General features: G+C 44.5%; 1 protein-coding gene across 2 annotated transcripts; it reads right to left on the bottom strand.

Moving 5' to 3' along the window:
• Positions 1-289: 289 nt before the first annotated feature.
• Positions 290-19,873, bottom strand: LOC139422176 (TANK-binding kinase 1-binding protein 1-like). 2 transcript variants are annotated; one of them, XM_071173333.1, is made up of 11 exons: positions 19,793-19,873; positions 12,236-12,492; positions 10,005-10,133; positions 4,588-4,692; positions 4,142-4,292; positions 3,858-4,060; positions 3,602-3,663; positions 3,305-3,414; positions 2,552-3,015; positions 2,145-2,405; positions 290-1,950 (listed from the first exon to the last, which is right to left on the bottom strand). In XM_071173333.1, the coding sequence occupies exons 2-11, from the start codon at positions 12,467-12,469 to the stop codon at positions 1,822-1,824; spliced, it is 1,848 nt and encodes a 615-aa protein (XP_071029434.1). In that variant the 5' UTR covers positions 12,470-12,492; positions 19,793-19,873; the 3' UTR covers positions 290-1,821. The 2 variants fall into 2 exon arrangements, with proteins under 2 accessions (XP_071029434.1, XP_071029433.1); XM_071173332.1 differs by having other exon boundaries at positions 1,640-1,950; positions 3,602-3,666; positions 19,793-19,866.
• Positions 19,874-25,101: the final 5,228 nt, after the last annotated feature.

The raw sequence follows: 25,101 nt of genomic DNA, 5'->3' as shown, positions 1-25,101 counted from the left end.
TGAATTGTTTTCTAGTCTATTTTCAAATAAATACGGAACTTCAAACAATTTTGGTTTTCTTTGACACTGCAACATATTGTGGCTATTGTAAGCAGTTGTTTAACTGGAAGGATCTCTTAACTATTGCCCAATGCAGGGAATGTAAAATGCCTATGGGTGTACAACGTGTTCCCTTATGAGTTGACGTCTAATGAATTGAATCGAAGCGTGGAACCCAGTCCAACCAGTTGCTGTTTAAGACTAGTCATTGAAGACTGAGATGAGCTGAAGTTCAACCAGTTATATCATTTTGAGATTTAGGTTTTTATTATTTGCGTTACAGAAAACCGAAAGATGACTATAAAGGGTAAACTATGCCTCGTGATTCTACTGAAGGAAGAAAAGATTCAGAGAAGGAATACTGTAGTGTGTTGGAATGCAATGTGAGCACGTGGGTTCATGTCTATTTTCAAATGTAATTTCCTTTTGATCGCTGGTTCCTGTAGCGCCGTACTGTTCTCTCATTGGCAGAGTGTCTTGGTGTTCCTCCAGAAGCGATCCCGCATTTTTGTGGTTGATTGCAGTGTTACCTTCTATGGTATCTATACTAATGGTGTTTTGTCTTCCGACTGGTGGCGTCAACCCTGCGCGACGCTCGTCCCTCGATCGACTGATCAGTGCCGACTGATCTGACGTAAGACAACGTACTGATGGTAGATCCCCATCCAGTGTATTCGGATCATATTGATTGCTGTGCAAATTTCACAATAGGCTGAGTTGAGAAATCCGCTGGTGTTCTGGATCTGTCAAATTCCTCCCCCCCGTTGGGTTTTAAATGGATTGCTGTGAATTGTATTGACAACCTGTAGGCAAGTACCGGAGATGACTGCATATAAAGCTTCATTATTCTGAGATTCACAAATCATCCATGGAGAACAACAGCCTGGATTCACTGTACAGCTCCTGCAAACCAGAACGTCTTCGGCCTGTTATTTACCCTAGTTTTAATCACTGTTGTACAATGTCCTGAATCCCTGAATGTCAATATACAAAGGAGTTTCTTATGAGTTACCTATAGTGGTCCATCCCTGTTTTCAGGGTCCTTGACATCCCGCCATAGCTCAACCATTTATAGCGATTATCGCCAACCCATCAGTCATCCTTGACTTGTTTCATTGAATTATATGAAGACACGTGAGATACTGTAATTCATTCATTTAAAGATCGGTTTTCATCAAGATTCAAGAAAATTCTTCTTTCCATTTGAACTAAATTCCAAAAAAAGTGCTGTGTACCTCCAGCTATGAATGTGCCCTTAAAGTCTGGGCAAAGACTTCCTTCTGGTTTGACGGAGAGTCAACTTTATGATGAAGCATGTAGTTAGGGGTGTGACCCATTTTACTGATGGTGTTAAAAACAGTGCGAGGTAACCATGTCAAAGACCATACCTGATAACATGGGCGAGAGAGGGAGCATTCAGAAACAGCACTGGCCCTTGTTATAGCCCTAAACTAACATGGTCAAAAACCAGAGGTAAGGAAACTTTCCAGTTTAGAAAACGACTAGAGGCTTGACAGTATCACCTCTCTACAGTTAGATGGAGTCTGTTCCTCTCGAGTGCCATATTGCCAAGGGGATCCGCAATTGTGGTGCTGTCACTTTTATTAAGGGTGAGCCCATCGTGAATCCTGTATTTTACAGCAGGAGTCATGACGCGAAGCAGACTGGAGTAGGACGAATTCGCCTCTGGACACTAAGGTCAGTTTTGTGTTTTCCTGGTAATGGTTTAGGTTTGAATTTGGCAGGGTAAGTTGTTCCTAGATCTGTGTCTGGGGGCAACGGTTAGATCTTGCTGTTCTCCAGGTGCGTGTCGATGTGTTTGATGAGGGCGTCGTCAGGGTAACCGGTGGGGAAGGTCAGCTGACACAGCGGGCAGCTCCGGGTGTCGTTCTCCTCCGTCTCCATCCACAACTGCAGGCAGCCAATCACAAAACGGCACCCGTTAGGATGTGTAAACACTCAACTCAAAGGTAAACACTGTAAATGTACTCATTGTAATGACTGAATAACCGGTTTTCTATTTGCATGTCAGGTAAGGATGCTCTGATTTATTACTGCTATTGAGATACACTACTGAGCTCTGAAGTCTAGCAGCAACAACTCACATTGATGGAGGGCCAGGACTGGGCGTGGTCTGCATCCACGTACCCTGGCAGGTGGCAGGTGAGAGTAGCTGGGCCATTTGGGGCCAAGAAGGAGGGGCAGGGAGGGGGTTCCCGTGAGCTTACCCCCATGACCCCCAGTGTCCTGGGAGGACTGGCCACCGGGGATGGGCATCTCCACTCTTCCTCATCATCAGACGACTGGGGTGGGGTGACCAGTGGAGTGGGGGCCGGGGAATCCTCCAGATGACAGAAGTGGCACCCCTTGGTGGATAAATGTTTTTGTTTTAATGTTTTAAAATGTTACTCCCTAATAAAACTCATCCAAACGAGTGGTGAGTTTTAAAAAAATTACAAAATAAGGTTATATAAGTTATATTTAAACAAATATATACACATGTGGTGTGTACCTCTGCATCTAGAAGGAAGCCCTGCTCCAGGTCATGGTGATGGGGACTACTGCTCAGGCTGTTTCCCCCTCCTCCACCACCACCTCCTACAGCTCCACGGGCCGAGGCCGGCCGACGGGAGTAGGCCCCAGACTCCCCCATGTTCCTGGGCTTGGGCAGGGTGGAGACTGGGTCACGGAGCAGCCTGGGTGGGGGCCTCTGGTGGGCAGACGAGTCGGCCACCTCCGAGTAGCTGCGGCGCCCCTGGAAGCGGGCACGCAACCGCTGGCTGGTTGGACGGCAGGAGTAGGAGGCTGGGCCGGTGGGGGAGTAAGAGAGGCCAGTGGGGGAGTAGGAAGCGGGGCAAGAAGGGGCTGAGGAAGGTGAGAGGGGAGGAGAGGGAGAGGGGTGAGGGTGGAGGCGGTCTGGGGAGGGGCGTTGGGAGGCTGGGGAGCGACGCTGGGGGGCTGGGGAGTGTCTTAGGACTGGAGGAGAGAGAATGGGATGGTTATTATAGTCTACTGGTGCCTCTCTAGCCCAGCTGGTAGAGTATGGTGCTTGCAATGCCAGGATAGCGGGTTCAATTCCCGGGACCACCAGTACGTAAAATGTATGCACACGTGACTAAGTCGCTTTGGATGAAAGCATCTGCTAAATCGCATTTATTGTTACATTAGTGTCCCTATTGGCACCCTCATTGGGCATACTGCAATTCCACTCCATTCAACATCCATATGGAGCACAATCTTTAATATTCACATGTTTTCTACTGACCCATTTGCTCGTGGGATGCCTTCCTGAGGATCTCAGTCTGTTTGACAGCCAGACCTCTCACACGACCCAGCTCCTCGGTCAGCTCAGTGTAGGCCAACGCCAGGTTCACCCTGCACAGGAGGGACAATGTTAGGATTGCGTCCAAAATGGCACCCTATTCCATATATAGGGCACCACACCCTATGGGTCCTGGTCAAAAGTAGTGCACTAAATAGTGAATAGTTTTCCATTTGAGACTTGGTTATTCTACTGACATAGTTACATGCCAGGAGTATTAGAGGGGCAGCTGTCACTCACTGTTCATCTCCTGCCTTCTTTATCCACTCCACGTCACAGTGCTCACAGAGTGTGGTCACCTCCTGCTGGACAGAGACAGACGTGTGTGTGTGTGTGTGTCAGTGGGGGCTGCTGAGGGGAGGACGACTCATAATAATGGCTGAAACGTAGCAAATGTAATGTTACCATTCCACTTATTCCTCTCCAGCCATTACCATGATCCAGTCCTCCCCAATTAAGGTCCCACCAACCTCATGTGTGTGTGTCACTATCTGACCTGTGTCTGTACATCCTGCTGCAGCTGTCTGATCTCTGTCTGCAGCCTCTGTAGCTCCTCCTTCATTTCCGTCTCTCTCTGACACGCCCCCTGGGCCTGCTGCCGCGCCCCTTCTAGCTCCGCCTCCAACCGCTGCAGCTTCAGGTCGGACACGGCGTCCAGACTACGAGAGCTCTGCAGGGTGGGACCCCGCCCGTTCCGCTCTGTAGTACACATCCAGGTACAGTGAGAAACAGAAACACACACACACGTCCACACTCACTCAAACATACAAACACACTCACCACGAGGCACGTCCAGACTGGTGTGTAGCTGTAGGTAATGAATGTTCTTGCTGTGCAGCTGAGCACTGAGTTTCTGCAGGGACCCCTCCCTCTGCCTCAGAGCTGACTCCAGACCACAGATACGCTCCATGTGCTGCTCTGCTAGTGTTGTCTGATGGAGAGCACACACACACACACACACACACACACATAGCTGTAGGGTACACACACACAAATGTAGGGTACGTGTGGCACGTGTGCAGGTAGCGGTACAATCGGTCTCACACACGCTGATGTACATTGCTGATGGAAAACTGATGGTCAATACAGTGTTTGCTTAAATTAGTATGTAAAGGATTCTATTTCATTATAATGCTTTAGCCTATAATACTGTCCCCTCCCGCCATCGCTCTACCAGTACTACTCATGGTGTCCAGGAGGGGGCACTGTTTCCTACTGCGTCTCACCATCTTGTCCAGGTCTCTCTGAACATTACTCTTCTCCATGTGGATCTTCTCATAGGCCTGAATCACATCCTCGAGTCTCTCCTCTCGCTCTTTACTCTTCTGGAGCTGAGGGAAAGGTGGAGATATACAAAGGGAAATGTTAGCGATAAATAGCCTATTTGTATACAATAACCAGAGCATTATAAGTTGAATTATTAGTGTGAAGCCATTATTGGAGATGACTATACCCCCCTTGCGGCCAGTGCAGTGGCTATGGGAGGAGGAAAGGTTATTGGAGGGAGGAAGTTGGGCCTACGAGGAGGAGTCTTGGTTAGACGGGGGAGCGGTATAGTTTTTTGATCGCACTTACAGTGGGGCAAAAAAGTATTTAGTCACCCACCAATTGTGCAAGTTCTCCCACTTAAAAATATGAGAGGCCTGTAATATCCATCATAGGTACACTTCAACTATGACAGACAAAATGAGAAAAGAAAATCCAGAAAATCACATTGTAGGATTTTTTATGAATTTATTTGCAAATTATGGTGGAAAATAAGTATTTGGTCACCTACAAACAAGCAAGATTTCTGGCTCTCACAGACCTGTAACTTCTTCTTTAAGAGGCTCCTCTGTCCTCCACTCGTTACTTGTAATAATGGCACCTGTTTGAACTTGTTATCAGTATAAAAGACACCTGTCCACAACCTCAAGCAGTCACACTCCAAACTCCACTATGGCCAAGACCAAAGAGCTGTCAAAGGACACCAGAAACAAAATTGTAGACCTGCACCAGGCTGGGAAGACTGAATCTGCAATAGGTAAGCAGCTTGATATATCTTGAATTTACTGCGCGAAATAGCCTTCATTTATAGCCACTTATAAGGTATTAGAATTAGAGGAATTACAAGGAACATATTTGTTTTCCCATCTTTTCTATTAGAAAGTCTACGTTTTATACGCTTTAACGAAGAAGCAATCCTTTTGTTTGTAAACTTGCGATCCAAAGTGCCACACGGCCATCATCTCTACGGACCTGCAGTAAAGCCTGAGGCGAGTGTGTGTCTGAAACAGCCCCTCTCTCACCAGGGCAGTGGTCATATTTATGGGATGGAATAGAGAAAATGTGCCATTACATTAGTCAAAAATCTCAGCCCCAAAGCTCCGCTACACGTGCTGGATTATTGTTCTTTAACTGAAGCGCACTTGGACCGGGAGGACCGTTCTCTGGAAGGATTTCAAGTCCTACAATTCTGCAGTCCTCAGTAACCACTGAGAATTTTTGAAGGAACTCATCGGTTCCATACAATTTGTTTGGTCAAGCAAAGGATGGAAGTGCCGATGGGTGCTAATGTTTGATAAACAGAAACTAAAATACTAAACAAATAAATGAAAATGGAATTACTTTGCGTGTTGCAAATGAAAATATACCGACGGAGCTAAGGCGCAATCAAAGGAAGGAATGAACTGCGCAAATCAAAACGTGTGAACGTATTGAAACGACAAAGTGTCAAAGTGAATAAAAGGGGAAATAAATGTCTCACGGGCAAACCCAAATCACTGCTATGGCAGAAAATAAAGATGAATTAAAGTTGCTCAGCTCTATACGTAGAGGCAAACATGGACGGTGCACACGCAAAATGAACGGAATTTGAAGCTTTGCTTAAGGAAGGACGTTTTGAAATTGTAAATTGAAGCTGTTGAAATATTTGATTCGATCCTCACTGAATTTAAGGAGGCTCATGAAGCGGTGCAAATATTGTGACCTGATGAATTTAAAGGAATGAGACAATTGATCGGTTTGAGCCAAAGATGGAAACTTTTGCGGAGTTTCTGAATGAGGTGGAAACATGGAAAAAATACTCAACAGGACCCACAAACAATGGTTGCAGAAGATAACTGTCAGAAATATGATAAGGAGGTTACCGATACTGTTCTGTATATCTTCTATGTTGATGACTGTCTCAAGTCAGTGGGCACAGAAACAGCAAGCTATAGCTCTCACAAGAGATCTCAGGGATCTGTGCTCTCAAGGTGGATTTGAGTTGACCAAATGGGTCAGTAACAGCCGTGCTGTATTGGCCTCCCTCCCTGATGAACATAAAGCCAAGCAGATAAAGGAACTGGATCTCGACAGAGAAAAGCTACCTTTCGAACGAGCGCTTGGTATCCAAAGGAACATCGAGAATGACCTACTCACCTACCGGGTCATGATCAAGGGCCGAGCAGCTACCAGAAGAGGTATCCTATCAACCGTAAGCTCATTCTACGATCCACTAGGTGTCCTTGCTCCCTTTATTCTGAAGGCCAAGCAGATCCTCCAAGAGCTCTGCAAGATCAAGTGTGGCTGGGATGAGCCCATTCCAGATGAACTCTGTAAACCATGACAAAGATGGCTCTCAGAGTTAGACTAGCTTTCCAGATTCCAGGTGAATAGATGCATGAAGCCTGAAAACTTTGGTCCAGTTAAATCTGCTCCAGATGCATCACTTCTGTGACGCAAGTGAACAAGGCTGCAGAATTGCAAGCTACTTGAGGCTCACAGGCGAAGAAGAAAAGGTTCACATTGGATTTGTGCTAGGTAAGTCCAGAGTGACTCCCATTAAGCAGAAGACAATCCCCAGGCTGGAATTTAGCATCAACACAAGCTGTGCGAGTAGATCAGCTGCTCAGAACAGAGGTCCAGATTGAACTACAAGACTCGACTTTATACATCAACAACAAGACTACAAGATTCCATACTTGTGTAGCGAACCAAGACTCTGTGATTCGTGATCTGTCAAGAGGAGAGCAGTGGAGATACATCAATAGAAAACAGAACCCAGCTGACGACACCTCACGTGGCCTGGACATTGAGACCTTTCTGACTTCAAGATGGCTGGCAGGACCAGAGTTTTGGGAAACCAGAAACACAATGGCCAAAGAATCCACAGCTGGGCTCTATCCCTCAGGACGACCCCGAGGTAAGGAAGGATCTCACGATAAAGAGTGTGAGCGTGACAGAGGAGAGTCCAACTAGCAAGCTGACCGAGCACTATTCACCTTGGAACAGCTTGGACGCTGAAGCTAAAAGGGCCGCTGCTCCAATCAAGCCAGAACATGAAGGTTTGAATTACCCGCTCGACCCAGCTCAAGCTGTCTGTCAAGACACAAAGCCTCACTGTGGAGGACATGGAGGAAGCTGAGCAAGCAATTATCTGCTACGAGCAGAAGCAGCACCTGAAGATAGAGAAAGGGAGTCAATCTGCTAAAGGAATCGGTAAGATGGACCCAATCCAATCATGGATAAAGGCCTACTGAGAGTAGGAGGGCGGATAAATAAAGGATCCATGCCTATGGAGCTGAAGAATGCCATGATACTGACAAAAGATTCCCGCACCTCCAAACTGATCCTAGGACAGATTCATGAGCAGGTTGGTCATTGTGGGAAGGGCCATATGCTGTCCAGACATAGCCAATGCTTTTGGATGCCCTGTGCCAATGCATTGGCAAGAAAGATCATCAAGAGTTGTGTCTTCTGTAGGCGTATGCAGGCCAAAGCTGGAGAACAAAAGATGGCTGACCTTCCACAGGACCGTGTGACCTGCCACCCTTTACACATGTGGGTATGGACTACTTTGGGCCTATACAGGTCAAGCGAGGCTGCTCTCTTGTGAAGTGATGGGGTGTGATTTTTACCTGCCTTGTTTGTCGTGCCATCCATCTAGAGGTTGCTAGCTACTTAGACACAGCTTTTTGCATGAACGCTTTACGTAGATTTACCTGCCGAAGAGGCCCAGCCTCTAGTATCAGAACTGATAATGGCACAGAGGTTGTGGGTGCACAAAGGGAGCTAGCAGAGGCTCTGAAGGAACTGGATCACAAGGAGATCCAGAACACATTACGGAACGTTGGAGTAAAATGGTCATTTAACCCTCCCTCAGGAGCCCACCATGAAGGAGTATGGGAAAAGCTGATTCGGCTAGCGAAGAAGATTCTAGCATCAACCCTCAAAGAACAAGCACCGGATGACGAGGCTTTGCAAACAACTCTGTGCGAGGTCGAGGCAATCATTAATGACAGGCCATTAACAACGGTGACCAACGACCCCAACGACCTTGAGCCTCTCACTCCTAACCACCTGCTTCTGCTGAGGGCAAAACCTGTCATGTCCCCCGGGCTATTCCAGAGAGGAGACCTGCACTCCAGGAGAAGGTATAGGCAAGTGCAGTACATTGCCGACCTCTTCTGGAAGAGGTGGGTTAGGGAATATCTCCCATTGATGCAGAAAAATGAGCAAGTGGAATAACACTAGGAGAAATTTCACTCCTGGAGACCTGGTTGTCATCATGGATGAGATAGCTCCAAGAAACTCATGGTTAATGGGATGCCTGGTGAAGGCCCTGCCAGGGGCTAAAGGCCTAGTCCGGAGCATCTTAGTTTAGACAGACTAGCATTTTAGACAGGCCCATCACCAAGCTCTCTCTGCTCATTGAGGCAGACTAAACCTATGAAAAAAGCCTGATGTTGGGCCCCAACCTCCATTTTTAAGTGACATGCATCCCAAGATGTCGAGCTCAGGAACTATGGATTTTTCACTGACACACAGCCATACATCTAGGTCTATGTAGGACCTTAGACAATTATGAACTACGATTACGCTCTGATGCAGTATAGTTTTTGTTGTTATGGGCTCTACTTGAAATATTTTAGGTAACTGATGCATTTTGTGCATTTTACAATTAGGGGCCGGAATGTTAAAGCCAAATAGCCTATTTGTATACAATAACCAGAGCATTATAAGTTGAATTATTAGTGTGAAGCCATTATTGGAGATGACTATACCCCCCTTGCGGCCGGTGCAGTGGCTATAAGAGAAGGAAAGGTTATTGGAGGGAGGAAGTCAGGCCTACGAGGAGGAGTCTTGGTTAGAGTTGGTAGAGTTTTTTGACCGCACTTACTCATATGATATCTTGAATTTACTGCACAAAACAGTCTTCATTTATTGCCACTTATAAGGTATTAGAATTAGAGGAATTATAAGGAATATTTTTGTTTCCCATCTTTTATATTAGAAAGTCTAAGTTTTATATTCTTGAACGAAGAAGCATCCTTTTGTTTGTAAACTTGCAATCCGAAGTGCCACACAGCCATCATCTCTACGGACGTGCAGTAAAGCCTGCGGCGGGTGAGTGTCTAAAACAGCCCATCTCTCACCAGGGCAGTGGTCATATTTATTGGAAGGAATAGAGAAAATATGCCATTACAGGAAAAGTGTAGGAGAAAGAAAAATGTGTTCGATGTGCAGTTCCTACCACCCCTCTCCCTCTTTTTTCCTCTCCTACCTCTCTCTCCCCTCACAACCCTCCCTCCCTCCGTCTCGCGTCCCTCACCCCTCTCTTCTTCTCTCCTCACTCTCCCCTCTCTTCCTCTACCCTCTCCTCTCTTCCTCCATTTCTTACCTCCTGTGTGAGTGAGTTGACTCTCTGTTGCAGGTTGGTGGTCTCTGACTGCAGTAGGCAGGTCTCCTTGGGTTCACAGGAGCAGCACTGTAGGGTCCTCTCCTCCTCAAACTCACTGATCATAGGGAACTGGGAGAGAGGAGGAGGGGAGAGGTACAAGAGAAGGACAGAGGAGGAAAATTAGATGAGTAGGTGAGAAAGTAGATCAAAGGAAGACGGTGAGAATAGGACACGGAGTGTCACGGCACAAAAGATAGGAGATGGAAAAAGCAAAAGGAGAGAAAAAAAAAAGAGTACACGAGTGCAAGTCGAGGTCAGATTATTATTAGAGGTTAGGAAATAACCTTCCTCTACCACAAGCTTTTCCACTGTGAGTTTCAACGGAATAATGGCCTCATTCAGGTATGCCTGAATGTTTCAATACTTTCAAAATCAATCCTCCCTTCCTCCTCTCCTGGGAGTAATCACTGATCGAACTCAATTACATAGGTGAAAGCACAGGTTCCATATAATAGCTTTTACCAATTCAGTCATGTAAAATCAGTGATGGCTTTAACCTTTTTAAGCCTATAGGGGCGCTATTTCATTATTGGATAAAAAAAACGTGCCCGTTTTAAGCGCAATATTTTGTCACGAAAAGATGCTCGACTATGCATAGAATTGACAGCTTTGGAAAGAACACAGTCTAACGTTTCCAAAACTGCAAAGATTTTATCTGTGAGTGCCACAGAACTCATTCTACAGGCGGAACCAAGATGAAACGTCTAACAGGAAATGAGCAGAATCTCTGAAGCTCTGTTTTCAAATGTCTCCTTATATGGCTGTGAATGCAGCAGGAACAACCATGTGCTTTCTGTGGTTTCTTCAAGATGTCTGCAGCATTGTGACGTATTTGTAGGCATATCATTGGAAGATTGGCCATAAGAGACTACATTTTCCAGGGGTCCGCCCGGTGGCCTTTATCTAAATTCGTGCGTAATCTCCAGTTGCGGTCATTTTGTCCTGGGATTCAGAACGAAACGCACACTTCCACGAAGGATATATCATCGAAGAGATATGTGAAAAACACCTTGAGGATTGGTTCTAAACAACGTTTGCCATGTTTCAGTCGATATTATGGAGTTAATTTGGAAAAAAGTTCGGCGTAATTGATGACTGGATTTTCGGGTTTTTTTGGTAGCCAAACGTGACGCACCAAACGGAGCGATTTCTTCTAAACAAATAATCTTTCAGGAAAAACTGAACATTTGCTATCTAACAGAGTCTCCTCATTGAAAACATCTGAAGTTCTTCAAAGGTAAATGATTTTATTTGAATGCTTTTCTGTTTTTTGTGAAAGTGTTGCATGCTAAATGCTAACGATAATGCTAACGCTAAATGCTACGCTAGCTAGCTACTGTTACACAAATGATTGTTTTCCTATGGTTGAGAAGCATATTTTGAAAATCTGAGATGACAGTGTTGTTAACAAAAGGCTAAGCTTGAGAGCTAGCATATTTATTTCATTTCATTTGCGATTTTCATGAATAGTTAACGTTGCGTAATGGTAATGAGCTTGAGTCTGTATTCACGATACCGGATCCGGGATGGGTAGATCAGAGAGGTTAAAGGGATAGTTTGGGATTTTGGCAATGAAGCTGTATCTACTTCCCCACAGTCAGATGAACTTGTGGATACCATTTTTATGTATCTGCATGCCGTTTTGAGAAAGTTGCTATCTAGCATTTGCACAATTGCTAACTATCATTTGCACAATTGCTAACTAGCATTTGCACGTTTGCTAACTAGCATTAGCAAAATGACTGGAAGTATATGGGAATAACTAGCACTTCCAGTCTTTGTGCTAGGCTAGTTAGCATTTTCTTGCGAAACTACCTCCAACTTCTTTCATACTGGACTCAGATACATAAAAATAGTATCCAGAGTTAACCTAACTCTGGGGAAGAAGATAAAGGGTTAAAATCCCTAACTATCCCTTTAAGGGGGATGCCTTTTAAAAATATTCAAAAAGGGACATTGGATGGCTGATGTAGACCTACAACATCAGTGTTGCATACAATCTGACCAATCAATGCCTGTGTAACCAAATGACACACTATTCCCTATATAGTGCACTACTTTTGACCAGGCCCCATAAGGCCATAGGACTTCCCTTTAAAGTAGTGCAGTATAAAGGGAATAGGGTGCCATTTGGGAAGTAGCCTCTGTCATGAATAGATCAGTCAACCTACCTTGACCTCATAGTTCTTCAGCTTCCTCTTGATGCTGCTGTTCTCTCGCTCCAGGCTGGCCAATCGCGTCTTGATGTCATGGTAGGCGGCGGCCAGGGCGAAGTGGGAGGGGTACATGTCGTCTTGGATGGGTGAGGACGACCAGTTGACCCCCGACCCCAAGCCGCAGCCGTCATCCCTCAGCCCCTCGCCCCCGCCCAGGAGGCCCAGCTCGCCCCCAAAGAGAGACTCCATCCCTCAGGCAGGTCAATGGCTAACTGAGGGGACACACAGGAAGGAGGGTAAAGTCATTAGAGTCAGTCATTCTGTAATACTAATGTTATGAACTGCAATACCCAATCTGTGTCCCAAACGGGTGTCACTTGGAAACTATTTTTGATTTTTATTCAGAAAATGCTCTCTTCTTTCCCATTCATGTGGGATTGAGACATATAGCTGGATCTACACAAACACAACAGATTGCGTTGACACAGTTCAAAGAATCTTATAAAACTGGTATTTTGGAGTGAAGAACAATCACTTCAACAACAACACCAAACAACACTGTAACTCATGTTGGTTGACTTGTAAACAGACCACAGCGCCCTCTAGCATAGAAGGCCAGGATAACAGGAAGGATATCACCTCATCGCAGCATAGAGGCAACAGGGCAGCTGCCCATAGGCCTCTTCCAGTTCAGTGAACACACACTACTGAGGGAACAGAAGGCTGTGGTCGTTCCGGCGCTACCCTCTCTCCGCCAGCACTCTCCTCGCAGAAGGGGGAGCTAACGAGGCTCAAATGGCAGAGCAATGGGCCCTGGCACAGCTCTGGTGTGAGTGAGAGCCATGGTCGACGGGGCATATAGAGTGGGCGTGTGCTAAACCTGCCCAGCAGAGTCTGTCCACAGTCTAGGCTAGGCTACACATTGCCAACTCCATCTGCCACCGGCTAAATCCGATTGGCTGTTGCCATGATTGCTATGCCATCCCACATCCCGAAACATAAAAACCACCTTGTTTCTTCTATTGCTCCCTCTCCCCACTCGGTCGGGAAATCTGGAATAGTCAACTAAAGAAATATAAAGAAGCGTCATGGCGTGCTGTAGCCTAGATGTAGGCCAAACCGACTGTCACATACAGACAGCCATTGCCTGTGTATGTGGAAGGTTTCCCAGTCCAAAACACATTAAGGTGGCCAACGCTGTAACGATAATATATTCAATATTAAAGTATCCATACAACTCCACATAGAAAATGTGATTCCCCTAAACTATTTTCCCCTTCCCCTCTCCAAAAACAAATACATACACTAACAAATCTACATCGGGCATACATATACATATAATCATGCTGAAGTCCCCTGGCCTGCAAAGGCTGAAGGACTGAATCATAGTCTGTTGTTACGCTCAGCTTGGTTTGTGTATTTACAATTACAGGAGACCCGAGAGAGTGGTGTCCTTTTGATGCTGTTGGGTCTGCCAGCTGCCTCTCTCATTTCGGATTCAACAACATTCAACATCTCCATGGCAAAGGCATGAATAGATATGGAAACAGCCCAATGAAAGAGAGACTTTTCCAGCTCAGGTACCATGGTGAACCATGTCCCTTTCTGAGTACCCACATGGTCAACATCCCTCCTCTAACATCAGTATACCCCAAAAAGAAAGTGACCACTAGAAACCAATCTGGGACCTTGTTTTACAAAGCCTTTCCCAGCCCAGGTGTCCCTTCTGGGGTGAATAATAATAAAGTCTGAATTGGATTGCATTGAAACCATGTTAACAGACATCAACCAGTTGTTTCCCCAAATAACCACCCTTGTCCCTGGAGCTCGGAACTGCAGCTGCCACATTGCTCCAGGTGGGTGGTGCCGTGGCATCCTGTAAACGCCCACGAGGTTCGCCCGTTGGAGACGAGCCGCTTTTTGAGTTAAAAGGAGCAATCTGCAGTTGCAACACGCACTGTTGAACATTGAAATCAATGATATACACTCAGTGTAGGGTCGCAAAATCCCGGGAACTTTCAATCAATTCCCTGGTTTCCCTGAAATCCCGGTTGGAGGATTCCCAGAATAAGAAGGGAATCCAGAAATCTCCAACCAGGATTGCTGGGAAACCAGGTAACTTATTGAAAGTTCCCGGGAATTTTGCAACCTTAAATCAGTGTACAAAACATTAGGAACACTGGCTCTTTCCATGACATATACTGACCATGCGAATCCAGGTGTGATCCCTTATTGATGTCACTTGTTAAATCGCCTTTAATCAGTGTAGATGAAGGGGAGGAGACAGGTTAAAGAAGATTTTTAAACCATTTGACAATTGAAACATGGATTGTGTATTCAGAGGGTGAATGGGCAAGACAAAATATTGAAGTGCCTTTGAACTGGTTATGGTAGTAGGTGCCAGGCGCACCGGTTTGAGTGTATAAAGAACTGCAACGCTACTGGGTTTTTCACACTCAACCGTTTCCTGTGTGTATCAAGAATTGTCCACCAGCCAAAGGACATCCAGCCAACTTGACACAACTGTGGGAAGCATTGAAGTCAACATGGGCCAGCATCCCTGTGGAAACCTTTAGACACCTTGTTGAGGCCATGCGCCGATGAATTTGAAGCTGTTCTGAGGGCAAAAGGGGGTGCAACTCAATATTAGGAAGGTGTTCCTAATGTTTTGTACACTCAGTGTCGACCCATAGATTGTTGAAGAATAGAACTTAGAAATGCCTCATGAGCTTAGTTCAACCGTCGTACCCCCATCAGAACCCCAAATATAAGCTTGTTTTACTCCAATGTTTTGAAACAATGTAAACGTAAACAAACCTTGTATATCCCCAAAACATGGTTAAAACTATACATTTGATATCACGCATGGTCAGTTTTGAGAGGGGTTACATTTCACCAGCCCCATCTTTCAGCTTTTCACCAAAACAGAGGCAGGGTGCCCGCTTTGTTATTGTTTCAATGGCGGATGAGCCCCAACGACCCAACGTGTATGTAACCCAGCGGCAGACGTTCCCTGCCAACCCTCCGCTGTTTGAGTCTCTATCACGTATTCATCGCCGGAGGGAGGAGACAGCTGGGTGGGTGCAAGACTGATGACAACTGGATGAATGAGTTGGTTAAGGCTACTGTACACCAGAGCATGACAATAAAGTATGTTAAGAATGGGTTTTTTTTTGTCGGTTGTTCAGGTTTCTGGAACTGAGGCAGGAGCAAAGAGTTGTTTATAATACAGAATATCAAAACACTTGACAGTGTGCAAGTTGGAAAGTTTTAAGTCAGGGGAGGCCCAACATTTTCTGTGGACCCACCCATGGTATGTGCTTACATATGGTTTGTGCCTCTGTGCATGTGAATCCCTTTAAATAGGCACCTCTGCCAATTTTCTTCTTTTCTAAGTCTCCTTTTGGTTGCATGTGGTTTGCGTTTCTACCTCGACTGAAGCCAAGCCTGGAGACAGTTATACTTCTGCCGAGAAGGGTCAAGCATCTTTCCTTTACTAACACCTACACACACCCACCCACACATGCATCAACTCACTGACACACACACACAGTACACGCACGCACACACATTCATTTACTAACACCTACACACACACCCACACATGCTTCAACTCACTGACTCACACACACACACACACACACACACACACACACACATCCTCTCTCTGTTGAGAAAGCAGAGGACAGAGTAGCGACAGTCAAACAGGAGCTGCTAGCGAGCCCATTCACCCCAGGGCCAATCAGAACAAGCCCATATGTCAATGTCACATGGCTAATTCATATTTTAATGTTCCGGATATCAGCCAGAATGGATGCCCCGAGCAAACACTAGGCTAACCAAATGTACTGTAGAGATTCAATATGCTTCTACACTTTGGTTCAGTGTTTGTTTAGCACTATGCTTCTGTAAGCTAGCTACTGCAATAGTTTAGCATCATAGTACGCTTCAGTGCTGTATTTGTTGGTTATACTTAAGCAAGTAGCCTCGCACGAGCGAGCCAGAACGGCTCATAGAAGCAGGAGCATATCTCCTGTTTCTGTAGTGTGAGGCAGCTTGATGTACAAGTACAACCCCTGGACATGACACTAGTCTATCGCAGGGCCTTACCCCCAATCTATCTCATTAATCCTGAGTGCCAAGCAGAGATCGGGTCCCATTTTTACCTTCTTTCAATCTCAGGGTGGACACTGACCACAAGGCCAGTGAGTTGGTCTTCAGGTAGGACTACACGTCATCTCCAGATGAACGTTGAACTCTGCTCTAGTAAATTGGTTATATCCTTGCTGCTTATAATTGTGTACTTAGGTCAAATACTTTATAGATGGATGGCTGCATCTATCATATTGGCCACTTCAGTGTATGCAGAACGATGCCAAAGGTTGACACTTAAAAGGTACAGGACTGGCACTGGACACTTTAAAGCTTGAATCCTTAATAGAAACGATGACAAAGCAGGCACCCCGCCTCGGTAAAAAAAAAAGCTGATGGATGAGCCTGTAGAAATGTAACCACTCTCAAATTAATTCACAGAGCTATGGATGTAAGTTTTAAGGATATAGAATGTTTGTTTAGATTTACATTTTTTTTAAATAAACATTGGAGTAAAACAAGCTTATATTTTGGGTTCTGGTGGGGTATGACAGTTGAATTAAGCTCATGAGGCATGTATAAATTATACTGTTCAAGAATCAATGTGTATATCATTAATTTACAAGTTTAAAAAAAATGTATGTTTCAACTAGCTTTAAAGGTAATTTCCAATTTTTATTAAAAAAAAATATATATATATATATATATATATATATATTTTTAACCTTTATTTAACTAGGCAAGTCAGTTAAGAACAAATTCTTATTTTCAATGACGGCCTAGGAACAGTGGGTTAACTGCCTGTTCAGGGGCAGAACGACAGATTTGTACCTTGTCAGCTCGGGGGTTTGAACTTGCAACCTTCCGCTTACTAGTCCAACACTCTAACCACTAGGCTGAGCCGACATCGGCAGCATTTACCATGAATGCAGTCTCGGGCAAACGCATAAACATTGCCTTTAAATGGATATTGCGCTGCATCGCGTCTCCAGCGCTACGGATTGAATCGAGCCCTTAGAATGTACATGGTCCTTGCAAAGACAAACAAATGGCAGGAAAACAATGTCTTTTGACAGGAATGCATTTCTTTATTCCCATATAATTTGAGGGAGGGATGAGAGGACAAACCCAGGGAAAGAGATTAAGCAAAACAAGGAAAGGGGGAGAGAGAGGAAGAGGATGGAAGGATAGAGGGTGTCCTTGAGGACTGGCACCGTCCTACATGTGAGGGGAGAACTGAGGCCAGTACTGGGGGAGGGGTCACACACACACACACACACACTGCCAACAGCTTAAATAGATGTTGCATATGCGCTTGTGATGGGGAGATGGGTAACCTAGTTCTGACAGACCAGAAAAACAGGGACACAGACTGGGACACAGACAGGGACAGACACACCGAGACAGGTGTGTGTGCAACGAGCCAGCGACCTAATCCACAGTAGCCCTGTGCAGAAAATCCTCTATACGACAGACACACACACAGGTGACGAACTGAAAGCCAACCGTTCTCCATCAACCTTCACATTACAACAAACCCCAATTGAATGCCGTGCTCCAAACAAAATAAACCCAACACAATCATACAGCCAAAAGGCACAACACAGCAATTGGTGATGGGCGAGGTGTCTCACCTCCACATAGGTTGTATTCCAAATGGCAATCTTTTCACTATATAGTGGCCATTTTTTGACCAGAGCCCTAGTCAAAAGTAGTGCACTATAAAGCGAATAGGGTGCCACTTGGAACGCACACCCTTAACCTCTCTTACAGTCGACCTGGTGGAACATGTTATATAATAGACTACATTATAATCATTATCACTGTCAATGGCTCAACGAGCATGCTTCCTCATGCATCAAGTGCTGTACAGGCCTATCTGTACTGTCTTCTCCAGTAATGGATTTGACTTACACACTGAAAAGCAACTGGTGACAATGCATCCAGAAAGCTGTGGGTTTGAAAGATCATTGAGGAATGTTCAATATTGCTAGGTGCACATGTCTACATCATCATTGTGGCATGTGGAAGGTCATGATGGTCTGAGAACAGAAGGTGGCCAAATAGCCTACTTGTGATGTCAGGAGGGACATTAAGTGATGTTAGACCTTAAGAAAGACACCAGACACTTAACTTTGAACGTTTCCATAAAACAGCTGTATCAAAGGAAATCATTGAAATCCATCGAATAGATGGGGCTACAAAAATCAAGCCATGACTTTCAGGCAAACCTGATTTCTTACTAAAATATACTTCAGCCGATAGGCATTACCTTTACTAGTAACATAAGTTAACTGAATAATACTCTCATACCAACACGTCACTCTCCAAAGTACCCCCAGATACAGTAGTTACCGGCTATGCACCGAAGCCGAATGTCAAGCATCTAGAGATGCTATTCACTGCGGGTTCCGTTAGCTGATCCTTTCGCTAACAGCCTCTGACTGGTTCGTTGGGTGGTTAATGGACAGTCAATTACTCACAGTGACCGGTGAGCCGCGCTTTAACACCATGCACAGAAGGATCGATTCCTCTGATTTAACGGATTCTGCCTGTTTGTTTCCACAAATGCACGTCCAGCTGTCTTTGTTAATGGCACACATTTTTCCGATGGTCATGGTCTGTCATAGTAGGGACATTTCAACGTATAAACAGGACAACTTAGATAATTTAAAGACCTACGCATGGTGTTTACATAACTGAACAAAAATGTCAAGCACCATGTTTGATCAAGGACATTTTAATTTGAATAAACTTCCGTTGACCTACCCGTGTAAAATGCATTTGGTGCCTGTTATCATATAGGGGTGGTTCATAGACATCGTTACCAAGGCAACTTCGTTTATAGTATGTAGGCTACGTTTGTATTTCTACATACATGTATAAGTGAGACAACCATTTTGGTCTGAAGCATTGTCAACATGAGCATTCAGCACCACTAGCATGTGAACAGCGCAAGTTTGTTTACGCTGCTAAACCAGTCGGGAACTGGCCAGTGTACGGTAGTGGTGATCTCTCAAAGCCAGAAGCACCAACATTGAGACAATAATATAGTTATGTCATGACAGTTACCAAAAACACAACAATCAATCACGTGCATTAATATCTCCGTAACCAACAACCACGTCGTATGCTATTCGTGGTTGTGTAGACTACATTTGTACTGTGATAACTCACAATAGAGCATCTATATCGTTTCTCTCCTTACGGCAAGACACAGTGCTCGTTGCCATTCTCACTTTGTAGCGCAATCAGTAGCTAGCCTAGTCTACAACATGGCTGTATACAGCGACGCTGTTCTCTCCATCTCTCCCAACTAAAACAACGAGCTCGCGCTTTTCCCTTTCCTCCTCCTGTCGAGCTCTTTTTATAAAAATTAAAAAACATTGCCGTGAGCGTTACTTAACACCTGTTTAATTAAAAAAAGACTCTACAAAAGCACAACAATAAACTGTCAAACAAATACCACGATACACTTACGTTTCCTCGTGAGATACTGTGAAAAACCCATAGCGATGAAGGGGGTCAAAACGCCACCGTTCATTTGCGGTTTGCATCGACAATGGTTGGATTGTGGATGCTTGTGACGCCCCCCCACCCCACCCCACCCCTCTTTACACTCCCATTCTGTGATGAACCGAGCAGTTTTTACCAATAGAAGACGGTGAAATGGGTTGGAGCGGCGTTCAGATATGGCAAAGGAGTAGCACATCAGAAGATCACCGACATTTGAGAGTTTATGGCCAAGAATATAACAAATTCATAGCAACAAAAAAAATAAGCATGACATCCCCATATCATATAGGTAGTGTTCAATTGTCACATTCTTCGCCTCATGGATCTTTTTGTGTCCCTGGTTGCATAACTGCCTGAATCAGAATAAAAAATATATTCTGACACAAAGTGCTGACGTCGAAGCTTGATTAGATTGTTGTATAAATAGATTGATGATTCATTTTATCTCAATTATGGACATTATTTATTCATGCTGTCCCCACTGAGTGATGGAGCTTGATTATTTTTATGAGAATAAATTCTCTCTGATCCAGATATGCAAAGTTACGAGGTATTGAAATGAAAGGGGTTTTAGATGTTCTTTGGTCAACTGTGGGGGAAATAGATATGGACTCTTGTAGAAAATGTATTACATGCTACAGTGTCCCTATTGTATCTGCTCACAGGACATACACCAATTGGAACTTCTAAAATAATGCAATCATTGCAGATGGTGGCTTTTGTTGACTGCACAGTGTCGTCATTATCTGTCGACAGGGATCCCTTCCACCTCTCAGACTCCATTCACGCCATAGATCACCTTGACTTAATCTCTCTCTCTCTTTCTTTCTTTCTTTCTTTCTTTCTTTCTTTCTCTCTCTATTTATTTATTTCTCTCTCTCGCTCTCTCTCTCTTTCTTTCTCTGTGGTAAATGTCCTGCATGCAAAATATAATATAGCCAGCAGATGGCGACCATGTTGAGACCTTCTTGATATCGTAATCAAGAAGGTCTCATCCACCAATACGAAACTATAGCCTACCTCACAGTCATACAATCTATTTACAGTATATGGGTATTTAGACTATCAGTGTCTAAATGAAGTGTCAACTTCCTCCATCCAGGACATACCGCTGTGCTAATCAAACGCACTTCTCAAAGCCCTTCTCCCAATCATTTAATGTCTGCTCAACTTCATTTAAACTGTTGAGTTGAATGGAAATAAATGGAATATTACTAGTCTCAGCTTTTGAGTCTCTAGTTATTAGCTAGGCCACAGTGGAGGCAGGATATACGCGACAAGACCAAAAGAATGTGGACACCTGTTCGTCGAACATCTCATGCCAAGATCATGGGCATTAATACGGAGTTGGTCCCCTTTTTGCCGCTAAAACAGCCTCCACTCTTCTGGGAAGGCTTTCCACTAGATGTTGGAACATTGCTGCGGAGACTTGCTTCCATTCAGCCACACGGTCATCAGTGAGGTCGGGCACTGATGTTGGGCGATTAGGCCTGGCTCGCATAGCATTTCTGTATGGACCTCGCTTTGTGCACGGGGACATTTAAAAAAATAACCTAATCATTGAACCTTTATTTAACTAAGCAAGTCCGTTAAAAACAAATTCTTATTTACAATGGGGGGCCTACCCCGGCCAAATCCGGATGACGCTGGGACAATTGTGCGCCGCCCAATCATGGCCGGTTGTGATTCAGCCTGGAATCGAACCAGGGTCTGTAGTGACACCTCTAGTACTGAGATGCAGTGTCTTAGACCGCTGCGCCACTCGGGAGCCCATTCATATTGCATTGTCATGTTGAATCAGGAAAGGGCCTTCCCAGACTGTTGCTACAAGTTGAAAGCACATAATCGTCTAGAATGTTATTGTATGCTGTAGCGTTAAGATTTCCCTTCACTGGAACTAAGGGGCCTAGCCCAAACCATTAAAATCAGCCCTAGACCTTTATTCCTCCTACACCAATCTTTACAGTTGCCACTATGCAGTCGGACAGGTAGTGTTCTCCTAGCATCCGCCAAACCCAGATTCGTTCGTCGGACTGCCAGATTGTAAAGCGTGATTCATCGCGCGTTTTCACTGCTCCAGAGTCCAATGTTGGCGAGCTTTACACCACTCCAGCTGACGCTTTGCATGACGCATGGTGATCTGAGGCGTGTGGGCGGCCATGGAAATCCATTTCATGAAGCTCAGGACAAACAGTTCTTGTGCTGACGTTGCTTCCAGAGGTAGTTTAGAAATTGGTGGTGAATGTTGTAACTGAGGACAGACGGTTTTTATGTGCTACGCACTTCAGCACTCGGTGGTCTCAGCACTCGGAGGTCCTGTTCTGTGAGCTTGTGTGGCCTACCACTTCGCGGCTGAGTTGTTGTTCATTTCCACTTAACAATCACAGCACTTACATTTGACCGGGGCAGCTCTAGCAAGGCAGAAATTAGATGAACTGACTTCTTGCAAAGGTGGCATCCTATGACTATGCCAGTTGAAAGTCACTGAGCACTTCAGTAAGGTCATTCTACTGACAATGTTTGTTTATGGAGATTGCATGGCTGTGCGCTCGATGTTATACACATGTCAGCAACGTGTGTGGCTGAAATAGCCGAATCCACTAATTTGAAGGGATGTCCACATACTGTATGTACAGTTGAAGTTGGAACTTTACATACACCTTAGCCAAATACATTTAAACTCTGTTTTTCACAATTCCTGACATTTAATCCAAGTAAAAATTCCCTGGCTTAGGTCAGTTAGGATCACCACTTAATTTTAGGAATGTAAAATGTCAGAATAATAATAGAGTGATTTATTTCAGCTTGTATTTCTTTCATCACATTCCCAGTGGGTCAGAAGTTTACATACACTCAATTAGTATTTGGTACCATTGCCTTTAAATTGTTTAACTTGGGTCAAACGTTTCGGGTAGCCTTCCACAAGCTTCCCACAATAAGTTGGGTGAATTTTGGCTCATTCCTCCTGACAGAGCTGGTGTAACTGAGTCAGGGTTTTAGGCCTCCTTGCTTGCACACGATTTTCAGTTCTGCCCACAAAAAAAGGATTGAGGTCAGGGCTTTGTGATGGCCACTCCAATACCTTGACTTTGTCCTTAAGCCATTTTGCCACAACTTTGGAAGTATGCTTTGGGTCATTGTCCATTTGGAAAGACCCATTTCCAACCAAGCTTTAACTTCCTGACTAATGTCTTGAGATGTTGCTTCAATATATCCACATAATTTTCCTTCCTCATGACGCCATCAATTTTGTGAAGTGCACCAGTCCCTCCTGCAGCAAAGCACCAACACAACATGATGCTGCCACCCCCGTGCTTCACGGTTGGGATGGTGTTCTTCGGCTTGCAAGCCTCCCCCTTTTCCCTCCATGCATAACGATGGTTATTATGGCCTAACAGTTCTATTTTTGTTTCATCAGACCAGAGGACATTTTTCCAAAAAGTACGATCTTTGTCCCCATGTGCAGTTGCAAATAATAGTCTGGCTTTTCTATGGCGGTTTTTGGAGCAGTGGCTTCTTCCTTGCTGAGCGGCCTTTTAAGTTATGTCTATATAGGACTCGTTTTACTGTGGATATAGATACTTTTGTACCTGCTTCCTCCAGCATCTTCACAAGGTCCTTTGCTGCTGTTCTGGGATTGATTTGCACTTTTCGCACCAAAGTACGTTCATCTCTAAGACACAGAGCGCGTCTCCTTCCTGAGCGGTATGAGAAGTATATCAATAATGGTAAATGCATATTTAATGACTTTACCATTTGAAAAAGCAAATGTTTACTAGGTACTGGGTAAACATACATTGGTTGATACATTGATTGAGGATGTGTATTGTCCTTCAAGAGGAAATTCTTTCAAGAAAACCATCCCTGACTCCTTACATGTATTTGTGCCCTGTCACTTCTTGGGTTTCAATGGATGCTGAATGATTGGCATCCCAAAATATATTACCATGGCGCTTCCCACTTGACCACAGCTTGTCTTTTCCATGTGAACAAACTATATTGGGCTAGGTAGAAGGGGAGAGGGTTGTTTTAACTGGGTGAGAGGTCGAGGGAGAGGGGCTTTCTAAGAGAGATCAGTGTACTGGGCCAATCGTTTCCAAGCATGATATTATTAATAAGTGTACGCCATTTACAGTCTATTAATACATGGTTATTCATATTATATTAATATATTAATACAGGTTATTAATACCTGTTTCTGTTCGTCACCTAATTTGACGATTAAACGTGTTGAAATGTGTGGTCTAGAGTGCTGAGTGATGCACTGTGACAAGGATCTTTCCTAGGATCCGACATTTGGACAAATTGGGCAAGACCTGTCTCATCTCCTCTGACATTATTTCCAGTTAACTCTGGTCCAGTACAACACTTCTATAGCAAGAGGAGGGTGAAGGACCATGATGAAGGACCAGGAAGATGATTTTCATTATTTAAAAAAAAATTTTTTTTTTACATTCATAACTAATAAAGTCATCTAATCTAACGGTGGTCATCAAACGTCCATAGTATTAGCTATTACTACTCAAAATGGTTAACATAGAAATACAGAATACGTATATAAATGTTATTTCTCTAAAAAGTGGTGCTAGCTAAATGCAAGTCAATACACCCGACCTTGTTAACCAATTGACTGTTCACTCAGATCAAATGTTTTTGTCATTTCCCCCGCAGGCCACGGGCAAAGCAATAGGTTGGTGCATTGCTTGTTGGCCTGCAAAAGCGAGTATCCATTGACTAGCAATGGGCCTTTGTGCTACTGTATGTGCTTACAGCATTTCAGTATGAGGACATTTAGCAACTAGTGCTCTCCATACTGATATACACTGTATTGCGTAATCAACATATTCCTATCCCTCTCTCTTGTTTGGGCCCACAACAACATTTAGCAACATTGTGTATATTGCACTGTATAGGAACTTTAATTTGGCCTCCTTTAGTGTATATATGACAACACTGGTGAACTTTAGACGGTTAGGACACTACTGTGTAGGCAGGCTCTACGGTTTGCAGACTAGTAGGCTATACAGCTAACACTGTCAAAGCAGCAGGGCAGTATACTATTCCCTGCACATGGTGTACTGGTCCAACTGATTGTTACATAATCCTGTACTATGAGCACGGTCCCTCATGTCTGCTGGTCCGATTAACTGGATCACTGCCCTGTGTTTATAGTACACTACCACAACAACTAATCACTCTAAATGACACATGATACTTCAACTCTTCCTCTCCTCGTCACGCTGTCTCGTCACATCCCTTCACAAGCTAGCTAA

This window comes from Oncorhynchus clarkii, chromosome 12 (assembly GCF_045791955.1).
Source record: "Oncorhynchus clarkii lewisi isolate Uvic-CL-2024 chromosome 12, UVic_Ocla_1.0, whole genome shotgun sequence".
NCBI classification, from domain to species: Eukaryota; Metazoa; Chordata; class Actinopteri; order Salmoniformes; family Salmonidae; genus Oncorhynchus; species Oncorhynchus clarkii.
This window is presented reverse-complemented; position numbering and strand designations above follow the sequence as displayed.